At 49.0% G+C, this 13,611-nt stretch overlaps 1 protein-coding gene across 2 annotated transcripts in view; it reads right to left on the reverse strand.

The window, feature by feature from the left end:
- The window catches only part of plxna3 (plexin A3), a 118,441-nt gene that overhangs the window by 37,029 nt on the left and 67,801 nt on the right, over positions 1–13,611 (reverse strand). For both annotated transcript variants that reach the window (XM_042099143.1, XM_042099142.1), the window contains exon 10: positions 4,718–4,918. In XM_042099143.1, coding sequence (XP_041955077.1) covers positions 4,718–4,918 — 201 coding nt within the window. The remainder of the gene's footprint in view (positions 1–4,717; positions 4,919–13,611) is intronic.

Consider the following 13,611-nt stretch of genomic DNA (forward strand, 5'->3'; position numbering starts at 1 on the left):
GTCATCAGTGCCTTAAGTACAGTATGCCCGTTCATGAGGCGGAAGCTGGGAACTTGTAGTAGTGAAGTCAATAAATGGGAATGAGAGCCCCATAAGTACCAGCGTCCTAAGTGGCAACTTGACCCGTAAAGAAATGAATGGCAGAAAGGAGACATTTTACGCAAATGACAGTATCTACATCCGCGTCTGCTGAGGTCACTCGTCAGACACACTTCCGCCAAAGCTTCGATCTGGACATAGGGTTGAAGCCATCTCACAAGGGCATCCTTTATCGTGGTCATCTGCGAGCCACCTTTCACTTTGTCATGCTAATCATGGCTCCAATCATGCAGCAGCGATCAGGACCTTTAACATGTAGGAGCCCAAAGTACAGCATGCCCGTTCATGGGCCGGAAGCTAGGAGTCGCAGTACAATGCAGACATTGTAGGAGAGAGCAGAGAGGGCAGCTGTTCCAACTCTGTGTGTGTGTGTGTGCGTGTGTGTGTGTGTGTGTGTGTGTCCATGTGTGTGCATGTTAATGTTAATGTGTGTGTGTGTGTGTGTGTGTGTGTGTGTGTGTGTGTGTGTGTGTGTGTGTGGGTGGGTGTGTGTGTGTGTGGGTGGGTGGGTGGGTGTGTGGGTCAGAGCAGTGCGGGGAGGGTAGATGGGAGCAGGAAACTGCTGAAAAATTAAGCTGCATAAAAAGGACCAGTTAACTTGATTTGGGTCCCTCGCTGCCAACGAGAAGCGGGGGAGTAGGTCCCCGAGGGGAGAGAGATTTGCATCCGGATAAGGACAGCGAAACGAGCCGCAGTACAATAAGTCTGCCCTGAGTGATTATCGCCACTGTCCAAATCCCCCTCCACATCTCTCAAAAACTGCCAGGCCCATCCCAGCTGAAAGAGCTAAAAAAAGAAAAAAAGAATGAAAAAGAGAAAGCTGGTCCTCACACACATTTCCGAGTGTGACCAAAGGATCAGGGAACCGTTTGAGACAATGGCCACGCAATTCAGAAGACAAATTCAGCATTCAAACACTCGGCATACACCAGGTTCCTTTTATTTTTTTGACAAATGGCGCCTCAACTACTTCAAAATTGCATGTGAACTGTGGCAGTAATAGTCCCAGGTGAAATTGAGGGGTGGAAAGAAATCGCTCAGGCTCCCTGACTGCCTTCCTTTCACTCAGTGCATCCATTTCCACACGGCCTCCACCACCAACCCACCCACCCCCCTTCCCCTCCCCTCCTCAAGCAGCAGCAGCAGCAGCACACAACAGGGTGTTGTGTGTTGGGGGGGGGGGGGGGGTAATATGCTGACCGATTCATAAAAGTTGCACGGGCGTCATGAGTAAACACGAGATGAAGCTGATTGATTCAGCGGCACCCATCGGAGGACACTCCCAATTGCATTAGCATGGACCTCTCGGCCTCAAAGTCACCTGGCTCCCACGAGGTGGGAATGAAGGCGCGCCACTCCACTTGACGGCCTTATTGATTGATGGCTGCTGCCAGTGAGTGACTGAGCAAGTGTGTGCACCCTTGTGTGTGTGTGCATGTGTGTGTGTGTGTATGTGTGTGTATATGTGTGTATGTGTATGTGCATGTGTGCGCATGTGTGTGATTCTGTGTGCATGTGTGTCATGTCTGCCTTGGTGTGCATGTGTATGTGATGGTGTGTGTTTGTTTGTTGGTGGGAGAAATGTGTACGCGCGCACACACACACACACACACACACGCACACACACACACACACACCGCTGGGAGCATGAGTAATCTGCAGCATGTCTTTGCAGCGGCCAGATTACTATTCAACGGAGATTCATGGAATGCAGGGGGAGAAGCCCAGAGGAGATGATATGCTCTCTCTCGGCGGTGTCACAGGTAATCAGACTATCAATTAATCTGAAAGGGCCCTATCCCAACAAAGAAGGGAGGAGAGGAGAGGAGAGGAGAGGAGGAGAGAGTCAAAGAGATAAAGGGAGATATAGGTACTAGATAGGAGGGGTGAGGGAAGGATAGAGGGAGGAAAAGATACCGAGAGAAGGCAGAGAAGGGAGAGGAAGAGAGAGAGAGGAAGAGATAGCAGAAAGGAAGGTAGAGAGGAAGGGAGAGAGGGAGGGAGAGGAGAGAGAGAGAGGAAGAGATAGCAGAAAGGAAGGTAGAGAGGAAGGGAGAGAGGGAGGGAGAGGAGAGAGAGAGAGGAAGAGATAGCAGAAAGGAAGGTAGAGAGGAAGGGAGAGAGGGAGGGAGAGGAGAGAGAGAGGGGGGAAAGAGAGAGCACAAAGAAGAAGGAGAAACAGTGACTGCCTATCAGTCAGAGGCCAAGGATGTCTCCCGCTGGTGTCAGATTGAAGGGAGACTGATGCTGACGTGAGATTTATAGTTCCCACCAACACAGATAGCTCCTAATTCTAAATACGGTGCCGACTCGTCTGCAAATCACTAAAGCGCTCGGAATACAAAGTTGAGGTCATAAATATTAATCCCGCTGGAGGTTTGTCCACCCCTTCTCCGCCATTAGTCATGCGGCCGGTTGTTAAGGAGCGGAAGGATGAGGCACCTGTTGCTCTTTTTATCTCTCTCCCAACGTCTAGCTCCATCGTTCCGCTCACACCTTCTGTCCACCCCACGGGCCACGCCGAGGAATCCTCATAACTCGCTCAACACCCCCTGCACTCCACAGCCAGGTTTGGGAGTCCAGGAGAGCTTGTGCCCTGACACACGCGCGAACACACACACACACACACACACACAGACACACAAAGACACACACACAGATACACACACACACACACACACACATATATATATATATATATATATATAGACACACACACACACACACATGCTCACACACATGCACCACCGCTGGTTTAAAATAAAATTAATGGCGTCCTACAAAAACTATGTTTCAATTTCAATTTAAATGCATAGTGGGGAGCGGGACTGGGACACAGGGCGGGGGTCAGAGACAGCGTGAGTGATGAGAGCGGGGAAATGAATGAGAGCAGATGGGGGCACGGCTGCCGCGACGTTGCTCCTGTGCCACAGTCCTTCCCTCCCCACGCCAGCACCAACCCCGCCCTCCCCACCCGAACCTGAGGATGGAGCGGGCGGTGGCAGCATGTGTCATTCCGGGAAAGGACAACAATCAATCCCGCCGCGGCGCGCCAAGCCCCTGCCGTATGGGGCGGTTGGGCCGCGGCAGCAGACGTGATTCCAATTATTAAGTGGCCGCGGGACATCAATCGCGCTGTCCAAGGACAGAGGCACGCCGGGCTGCCTGCCCTTTGACCCCACATAGGTCAAAAGGGTCAAAGAGCACACACTCCACCGCATGTCTCATTCCTCCCACCCACCCATCCCACCCAATCCCTCGACCCCTACCCCCTGCCCCGTGAAATGGCGACACCACATTCCCCTTCACTAGGTCACATTGTCAGACCAAATTAAGACCCACATCCAGTGCTGAGCTAATTATTTTACAAGGCTCCCTGGGGTTACTGTGACAACCAGATGGGTCACAGAAGGCTGCCGTCTGTATCGGCACCATGAGACAGAGGGAGAGAGGGAGGGAGGCGAGAGAGGTGAGGAGAGAATGTGAGAGATGTGGAGGGGGAAGGAGAATGCAGGGTGAGAGGGAGAGAGAGAGAGAGAGAGAGAGAGAGAGAGAGAGAGAGAGAGAGAGAGAGAGAGAGAGAGAGAGAGAGAGAGAGAGAGAGAAAGATAGATAGATGCAGGGCAAAAGGGAGAGAGAGAGAGAGAGAGGTAGAGCAAAAGAGAAAGAGAGAGAGAGAGAGAAGGGTGAAGGGAGGGTGGGGAGACTTTCAATGTCAGTTCTCTGACACGCCACATTTTTCACTGGGATTGTGAAAACAAGGGCTTGAACGTTATGAATTGATGTCTCTGCTGATTTCCGGGGATAAAGGTTTTCCTTTTCTCTCGGTCCCCCCCCTCTCCTGCTCCCTCCCACCCTGATCAGAGACTGTGCAAAGTCACCTTGACTTGCTCTGGCAGATTTTCCAGACAAATTCATTGTCATTCTGTCCCCTCAAGAGCAATGTTCTGCACTGTACCAAATTCCCCCAAAAAAGGAGAAGTGTTCCTCAGCATACGCAATTCTGTAATGAGGCGAGGAGAGACAGAGCATTCTTTCCCTCCACAAACCCAAATACCATCTGAGCGCCGTCGGAAGGAAGGAGAGGAAAAAAAAGAACACGGATAAATCACTGCACAAATATTTTAACGTTACTTAGAAAACATTCTGCTTTTCAGACTGCTGCTAAATCCATAGTCAAGCTCCATATTTACTTTAAGCTAAAGACGCTAAAGCCATTTAGCCCAGTAGAGGCTATCTGGGTGCAACAGGAGGGGCTAACGGTGCCATCTCCATCCATTAGCATGGGCTTAGCCTGGGCCCAAGCTGCGTGGGTGACTGCGGGAAGAGAGTTAATTACGGATTACAGCCCCTCAATGCTCCGTGCCAATTGGAAGGGCATGGGCGCACACATGAGGGTCTCAAGCATGTCTGTGGTACTTCAGCTAGGCTGATAAAAAGTCTGACTCTAGCAATTCAAAAAGGTCAAGTGTTTACTTCATAACAATCTACTATCCATAGAACCCATACAATGGCAAAGCAAATGTATGTCTTGGGCATAATCTGATTTATTCTGGAAGATGATGGATACGGTGCATAGTGAATGGTGAAATGGGAGCCTCATGGCTCCAGGGCTTACCGAAGTGTTCTGGCACTGGATGCAGGAGCTGTTGAAGCGGACGGCGGGAATGCGCTGCACCTTGCCCTGGATGTTGAACACGCACTCGTAGTTCTTCTGCCCCGACTGCGGCTGTGGGAGGTTGCGTGCCCGCAGCGTGATCGGCCGGATTATACCAGCGGGTACCAGGATGTCACTGGTGGGGAGGATCTGCGGACAGCCCTGAAGCCAAAAAAAAAAGAGAGAGAGAGAGAGAGAGAGAGAGAGAGAGAGAGAGAAAGAGAAAGAGAGAGGATGAGTGTTAAATAAATGGCTTTACGATCATTATCTCATGTGAATGCTAGACCATTAAGATAAAGAATGTTTGATTAAAACTAACATTATCGTTCATTATGCTTTCTCGCAGTGACTAAAAAAGATGTATCGATTCCAGCTTCGTGGCCTAAGGACAGTGAGTAATATATCCATTTAAGGGGAACTTTCCCCAAACAAACAAGAGCACCGATTCAGTACACGAGGAGCCAGATAGGGGAGATATCGTGGAGGGGAGGACCATTAAAAGGCGGAATTGCTGGAAACCAAAAAGCTCAAACAGAGGTTAAAAATCCCCATTACACAGCTGTTGGATCCATCTCCCGCTTTTTACGAGCCACAGGTTTCTCTGCAAAATCTCACTGATGAAGCGGGAAATTAATATCTTCCTTAGTCCTGCACGTCTGCCCATGTTAGTGAAGTGATTACACGTCCCCTGTCCAGAGATGGATCGGAGCATTCATCAAAAGGCAATCCTATCGACAACACTGGAAGTAATGCATGGAGGATTCACCACAGTGACAAAAAAGTGTGTGTGTGTGTGTGTGTGTGTGTGTTGGGGGGGGGGGGGTTACAGAAGCAGGAGAAAGGATAAGCAACTGTGGATGTAGATGTAGAGAGGGGGTTGTGATCTTGGGTGATTCTCTCAACCCCAGCTGTGCACGAAAGGGATATTTAGTACGATCTGTTATCTATTTAACATCCAACAATAATCAAGGAGGCCGTAAAAGCGATTTGCCCGTGCAGAAAGCGTAAATCAGCGGTGACAGCCGCGCCTTCTGTCCGTGGACGTGGACGGCGAGGGAGAGCAAGCTGAGCGCGAGCCCATCTAACAATGATGCAACTCCCGCGCCCTGCACCAGGCCCATAAATCTCACCGCTGGCGGCTGATTTGTAAGGGTTTTGTGTGCATCGGTGCGTCGATAAATCTCATTTTCATATTTAGGCTATGAGAAATGAGAAGGTGGGGGTGGGTGTGTGCATGGAGGGGGGGGGATTGCGCCCATGTCTTGGTGGGTGGCTCAGGTGGTGGTGGCTGGTGTTTTTCTGCTGGTGGATGTGGAGGATGGGGGCTGTGGGGCGGGCGGGCGGGCGAGCGGGCGAGCGGGCAGAGAAGGAATGCAGTCATGCCGCAATATGAATCTGATTCATCAACTCCATTAAATAAGCCAGCAGCCAGAGCAGGAGTGAGATGACAGTGGAAACGCTGTCGCTAGTTAGCCTGGCCACCACCCCCACTCGCTCCTTCCATGATAAATGGGTCCCAGCGGATTCGGAGGGTTCCCGAACAAAACGCTCAGATCATACATCACTTAGGGTTTTTAATGGAGGTCAATCTAAATGCTGATTAGGAAAAAAAAGAGTCAGGGGTTTAAATTAATGAAGAACCCGGCGACTGCCTGTGTGATATCGAACAATCTCATTACATTTGTGTTGTGCTCCCCAGGTCTCTGAGTGGTGTGTTCATGTTGGTCCTCCGTATGGAGCCCATAATACACCATACACACACGCTCAGAAAAACACACACGTTACAAGAAATACAGCCGCTCAAAAACTCTGGGAACACACGGATAGTGTCGGAATAAGCTCCATATATATATATATATATCTAATGTCTCCCTGGACACAGTGTTTGGAGTGGACTGTAAGTGTATGAGTGTATGTGTGTCTGTATGAGTGTGTATATGAGTGTGTCTGTGTGTGTGTGAGAGTGAGAGAGAGAAAGAGTGAGAGAGAGAGATGGATGGAAACTCTAAAGTCCACAAAGCACTCCAGCACATGCGACCCGATGAGCTCTCAGAAACGTAACATCGGTGCGACAGCCCAGGTAATGGACTCGTGAGGGCTTTTCATCAAACTCCAGGCTGAGATTTGACACAGGGCATCAGTTTACAGATTCCATAGCTATAAAAAGCTGTACTTTTTAATTGAGGATTTCATTACTGGTGCACGTTCTCTCAAAAGAGCCATTGTCCACTCCACTCACCCTGATTCCAGCAAAGCTGAAAAGGATGAAAACTGCTTTAACTTGATAATGATGAACTGTTCCACTAACATTCTAACATAGTTACAAGAGCAACAAGAGCAATGATCTAAAACGCTGACTGTCTGCAACACGCACATAATAATACGTCCAATAATTTTCAGGATATTGACAAATAACAGTCTCATTCACAAGTGCCCATTAACTAGCCTAGAAATCTAGACACACCCTAGCGGCAGCAAATCTAATTTGCAGCCAGGGTAGTTAAGCAACTCTCCGTTGGCTTGCGAGCTGGAAAAATGAAACTTCTATCAGGCCAATCACATCGTGTATAGAGTTGGCGACGGTTCCACGTGAATTCCCTGCTACTTGAAAACAAAGAAGATGGATGCTGTTGCTGACGAACAGTGATCTTTGAATCGCGACTGGAGTCAAGCTTTTTTTAAATTGGCAAAAGTTTGATGAACTAGTCAACTAGCTCCGCTGGTGGGAAAATGCATGGGACTCATGAGTTGTATCACGTGCAGAGGAAATTTGAAAGACAACCGTTTATCCCGCCTCTCGTGAGCAGTGCCAATGGATAGTTCCCAGACCCTACATCTTGATGTGGGTATGGCTCGTCAGGCTACCCATTAACATCACTATTCAGGGAATTTAGTATCTAAATGTAAAAATGGTATAAAATGGCTTTGCTGGGTTCACAAAATTTCAGATTTTTTATAAACTGCAGTGGTCTACATCTCCACCATAAAACATAAAACTACTGCAAACATAAAATGTCTATTGATTTCTTCAAACCAGACATCAGTGAGACGTGCACAGCAGCTACTCTCTTGCAGCATCGTGCTTATATTAGATGTGTTGGGAAAACATTACCATAAATAATCACCATAATCATGAGGATTTCGATAATCTACTAATTACAATAATAAGATGGCAGAAAGCTCATGCTGTTTAAAGGCGGTACACTAAATGGTCCGAACCCAAATATAAGAACTTCCGACGTCAACCTTCCGAGGTCTTTGACAGCCAGTCTGCTTGTATAGAAAAGACAGGAAGCCACCTCTCTCCTTCCTCCCTTCCAAAGCAAAGCAAGGAAAGGGGGTTAACACAAATCTCCCATCAATCCACGGCATCTGCATTCCTGGGAAATGTAATACAATGGCACCCTAGCACCGGCAGCCCCTCGAGCTCCCCCCTCCACTTAATTCCATCTGCTTGTTTTCATTAAGCGCACTTAATCAGCCCTTAATTATGAATTACACAAGCAACAGATAAACACAGTGTCGTCAGCGGGCTTAGAGGTCGGCGGGCCGAGCCAAGTCGACTACAGAACCAGGCTGGAGGTCAACTCCATCAGGGTAATGAGCGCACACGTGCTCCATTTCGAGGGCTGTAAGGGCATCGCTTAAGATCAGGAGCTCCGAGCAGCCTCAGGCTTTGGGAGGCAAGGTGAGCCACTGTGCTTCGTCATGGCCACAGCAGGTCTTACGAGGGACAGACCTTGGCAACGCCAGGCATTGCAAGGAGCGAGTTGAGGGGGCGGAAGGGGTGATGAAGATCAGAGGGAGGAGGAGGAAGAGGGGCGAGTCCCACCTCCAGTTGTAACTGAATAGTTTCTGCAGCAGCTGGATGTTTTCCCCGGGTGGACCCTTTCTCTAATGCAGATTAGCACCCCATTAGGCCAGGGCCGGCAGTTTACAGCCTGTTGACAGGGTTGCCATTAACCTTATTGTGCATATCCCAGTTATCAAACAGCTAAGCACTTTTCTCTGTTGAAACATTAAAAGCCAGAGCCTGTGGGGAGCACAGAGATGGGGAAGAAAAAAACAACACACAGGCTTTGACGCAGGCACAAGTGCACAAGCACTCTGTCTCCTGCTCTCTCTCACACACACACACACACACACACACACACACACACAGACACACAGACACACACACACACACACATATACACACATACACACACACACACGCAGGCGGAGTAGCCAATCTTCAATCTCTCAGTGCGGAGAGCAGGGGCAAATGAGCTGTTGCTTACATATACAATTTCTTCAGCGATGAATTGCGCGGTCCCTATTCTTCTCTTTCCATCTCTGCCACCCCACTAATCCCATTTCCAGTCTGCATGTGCCATAATCCATGAAATGCCCTCCCTCCCTCCCTCCCTCCCCTCTCCCTGCAGTGGAAGGCATCCAGCTCTGTGTCATGTGGGAACTGCTCCAATTAAATGCTACATGAGATTTTCTGCCCTCACTCTTCAGCAACAGCCCCTAACCCCCAAACTTCTACCACCACCTTCCCTTGCCAAAAAAAAAAAAAAACACTACAAAACACACACTCATAGTCACTCACTGGAACAAATTAAGCTTCTACAGCAGTCATGGTTTCTATGTGTACGTGAGTGCACAAGCTCTACTTTATTAGTACATAAACACCCCACAAATTGCATGACAAGAGTAAATTTGAACAGCTCCATTGTAATTATAGCACCCTTGCAACAATTTGGTTGTGTCATGTTGGCATAACATACCATACAAAAGACCCCATTTGCCTTCCTGTTTAAACTGAGCTTTAAGGCAACATGCACGTAGTGGCTGCCGTGCCGACCTTAAAGAGGTCTGGCATGAGAGAGTTCAGGGAGACGCAGAGAGTGAGAGAGCACCGGATGTCATTTAGACCGGCGTTGCAGTCCTTCCCGCAGACGCGGCGAGAGATCAGGCGCGACTCCTTTCACTCAGGGGCGCGTATCAACAGGCCAGTCAGTCTGCAGGGGCCCCACATCAGATCTCACCGCTGGCCGGAAGCTGGGGGCAGCCTATGTTTAACTTACTAAGTGTCCCGAGATGCAAAAACAAAGATAGCTTATCACTGCCGTGGGGTGAGAACAGTGTGTGTCTGTGTCTGTGTGTGTGTGTGTATAGGAGAGAGAGAGAGAGAGAGAGAGAGAGAGAGAGAGAGAGAGAGAGAGAGAGAGAGAGAGAGAGAGAGAGACAGAGAGAGAGAGAGAGGAGAAAGAGACAGAGAGAGAGAGAGAGAGAGAGAGAGAGAGAGACAGAAAGTTGCAGACTGAATAGAGAGAGTATCAGGAGGGAGCAAGGGCAAGGTCAATTGGGGGAAATAGAGAGGGACACTGAAAAAAATGGAAAAGCAACAGAGGGGGGAGGAGAGAGACAGAAAGAAGAGAGTGTAGAGAAAAAAAACAGAGAGAAAGAAACCATGAGTAGACAAAGAGAGACAGAGCGTGAGAATGGGGAAGAGAGAAAGAGTAGAGAGAGAGAGAGTGATTAGAGACAAAGCATGAGTGAGTGTGAGAGAGAGAGGGAGCGATAGAGCAGAGATAAAAGAATAAAGGGCATGTGAGCCCAGCATGGGCGTTGATGGCAGTCGCCAGCTCTGCCCCCTCTGCTTGGCTGCTGTGGCGGCATGCGGTGGAAGCGCTACAGCCTGGGCCTCTTTGTAATGGCCCGCTGGTGACAGACGCTCACCGTGGCACTTCCCCTCTCACTACAACCTCCACCAACCCAACACCACCCACCGCCACTCCCTCCAGCCCCTACCCAGCCCGGAGAACCCTGGAGAAACCAGGAGCATTGCCACGCTTCCTGCCGGGCTAATGGCTCCACTGTCACTCATCCTGTAATTAATTACCGGCCCCGTCGCTCGTTAATAAAAGGCCGCCCCACAGAGCTGCATTGCCAAGAGGGAGTTAGGGGCTGGTGTGGTGGGATGGGGGATGGTGCGTGTGTTGTTTTGGAGGGAGGAATGTGTGTGTGTGTGTGTGTGGAGGGATGAGAGATAGATAGAAACAGAGGGGCAAGTGTAGAGAGAGAGAGAGGGAGGAGGAGGGACGAGGGAGAGAGAAAAGCAGGGCACCGTTTTTGATGTGATCTCCCAGCGGGCCGGGACAGCGAGGGGGCCGGTATGAAAATGTGTCTCCGAGCGCTCGGCGGCCATTAGAGGCGCGGGAGAGCCGTTTCCCCTGGGCCGCGCGGAGGGGAGGGGCCGCCGGCGAGGTTAAAGACCAGCCGGCTGTAATTAACTTCACAGTAATGACTCTGGCGACGCGGGAGGAAGGGAGATGGTGGCGGCGATGCCACCGCTGCTGCCCGCACTCCGTCTCTGTCTCTGGCCATGCCTGCTCTGCACAGCCCTGCACTGGGGCTGGACTGCTGGAAAGATAAAACGCTTCCTCATATTCTTTCACAAAGCCTCCACACAGACAGCAATGCATTGTTGTCAGTAAAAAGGATGGCATCATCCTACTGATGTGTTGTTTGAAAGAGGTGACCCTTTAGAAGCCTAAGAACAAAGCCATGAAGGACTTCCAGATAACTTTTTCATAACATAGTTCCTGTATCAGACTAGCGACAGGAGCCGGAGGAAAAGTGTCAGAGTTGCCATTTTACAGCGACAAGAGACAAGTGGTCAATCTGAGTGAAGAAAGCATGAAGTACTTTGCTTGAAACTCAACCTGACAAAAATAATCCAAGCTCATAGATGGCTGTATTTCTGTATAAAAGTCAAACGTTTGGGATTTGTGCCCTTATATTTGGTAAAAGTTAGACAGAAAGAGGCACTATTAAATCTAAAATCCCCAGTGCCAACCACCTACTTCACATTAGCATGTTAGCAAGCAACTGGTGTGGTCAACCTGTGTCCAGCACTGCCTTGTTTATGAGCAAGTAACGCCCATTTGGCGACAAGTTTCTGGAGTCTCCCTGTGTCTCCCTTCTGTGTCCCCTGTGGGACCGTAGGGTTAGAGCACTGTTCTGTGCAGAGAGAATACAGGGAACCTTAAATGTTCAAGGTTGCGCTCTTCCTCACTCTACACTGAAGAGGCATAGAGTGCATTATGGGTGCTCAGGAAGAGAAGGAGAGAGAGTCGGGGGGGGGGGAAGAAAATAAAAGCAATGCCTCTAAAGTCTCTGGTCAAAATCTCAGCATCTTTTCAGATCTTGTTCCAGATTCAAAGGGAAAGCACCCTGCGAGTTTGTGCTCTGTAGCACTGAGAGAAGAGAAGAAAAGAGACGAGATGAGAAGACAAGAGAAGAGAGGAGAACAGAAAAGCTCAGCTCTGAGGTCAGAGGCTTCAAGGCCAGCAGGCGGGGATCTGACGAGACAAGACGAGCAAAGATCAGGGAGCTCTTAAAGAAGGTAGAAAGCTGCAGAGAAAAAAACTCTACTGTACCACAAAGCTCTGTATTTCACCAATACATAACACGTGTACTTTTAACCTATTTCTGAGAAGAGGCTGTTCAAGTGAAAAAAGAATGTGGTTACAATGACTTCAGGAAGCACTACTTCGATTTGGCAACACATTTGTAGACGGCCCAGAGTTGATTAACCTCATTATGATTCCACATAAATATTTCACTTTAGTTGTGTCCTGGTCAGACATTTTTGCCTTTCATCTTTGCCCATAGTCACAGTGTAATTACCACAGTACTAGTGGATAGGGGAGTTGTGCAATCACATCTGCATGGAGCCTGCTGCTTGTCATCTGTCTGCACAAAGCAATAACAAATTGACCACTTTAAAACTGCCATCCTAAAAGTGAATATGATCAACTCTTTAAAAATTGTGCTGACAGTGATCACTCGGTAAGTGCAATTTAAATATGATACGCTTTCCAAACTGTGGCCACTGCCTAATGTCACTGTAACGAGAGTACATACTGATTAAGTTGCCTTTTTCAGTGCATCCAAAATCTTCAAGCTTGTCTGATGAGATGGCTGGACCAACCATAACACTCAGAGCAAAAGCACTGACAATTCATCAGCCATCACTACACAACATGGACATGTAGCATTGAAAAAAAGCAGGTACACAATACAAATACCAGGCTCTGCCTCCAAGACTGTAGACCCCTGGACTAAAAAACAGCCTAAAATCAAAACCCATTTCGTATTTAATGTTATTTTCTGGTGAAGCTACAATTTCATAACTGACAGCAAACTACACAAAATGTGTGTTGCTGCAGTGAGCACGCTCCGTTGAGCACCCTACAAAAATGCCATGGAGGGCTTTAATTACAGGTTAAAGGTGAGCACACACCTGCTTACACAAAACAAAAATCCCGCCGGCTTTTCCAGACGACGCGCCGGGGAGTCTCTCGCTCTCTCTCTCTCTCTCTTCTCTCTCTCTCTCTCTGTCACCCACACGCGCGCGCAAGAGGCACACACACAGACATGCTATGACGGACGGGGGATTAAAGGAAATATAGGCTTTAATAAGTCTGGTGAATTTACACCAGGCCATATCATGGCAGGCCATTAGTGTGCCAGACGGGCGGTCCCATTCACGCTGGCTTCACCGAGACCCGTGGCCAGCTCAACGGCCACTTTAATTGGCCGCTCAAAGGTCATTGTGTGGCGGATGAGAGGGACATAAAGACACGGCGAGGCTCGGGAGTTGGACTCTGATTGGGGTGTCAGTCTGTATTAAATCACATGGCCCCAATTCTCAAAAAGGAAGAGCGGAGGAGAGAGAGAGAGAGAAAAAAGAGTGCTGCTGGTTTTGGAGCGAGGGAGGAGAAAGAGTGAAAGGGTGACTGTTTCTGGCTTGGCTCAAAATTGAGGGGTTTGAAGGGAGCTCCTGCTACATCTCTCCCCTT

The sequence above is a fragment of the Alosa sapidissima genome, chromosome 7 (genome assembly GCF_018492685.1).
Source record: "Alosa sapidissima isolate fAloSap1 chromosome 7, fAloSap1.pri, whole genome shotgun sequence".
NCBI classification, from domain to species: Eukaryota; Metazoa; Chordata; class Actinopteri; order Clupeiformes; family Clupeidae; genus Alosa; species Alosa sapidissima.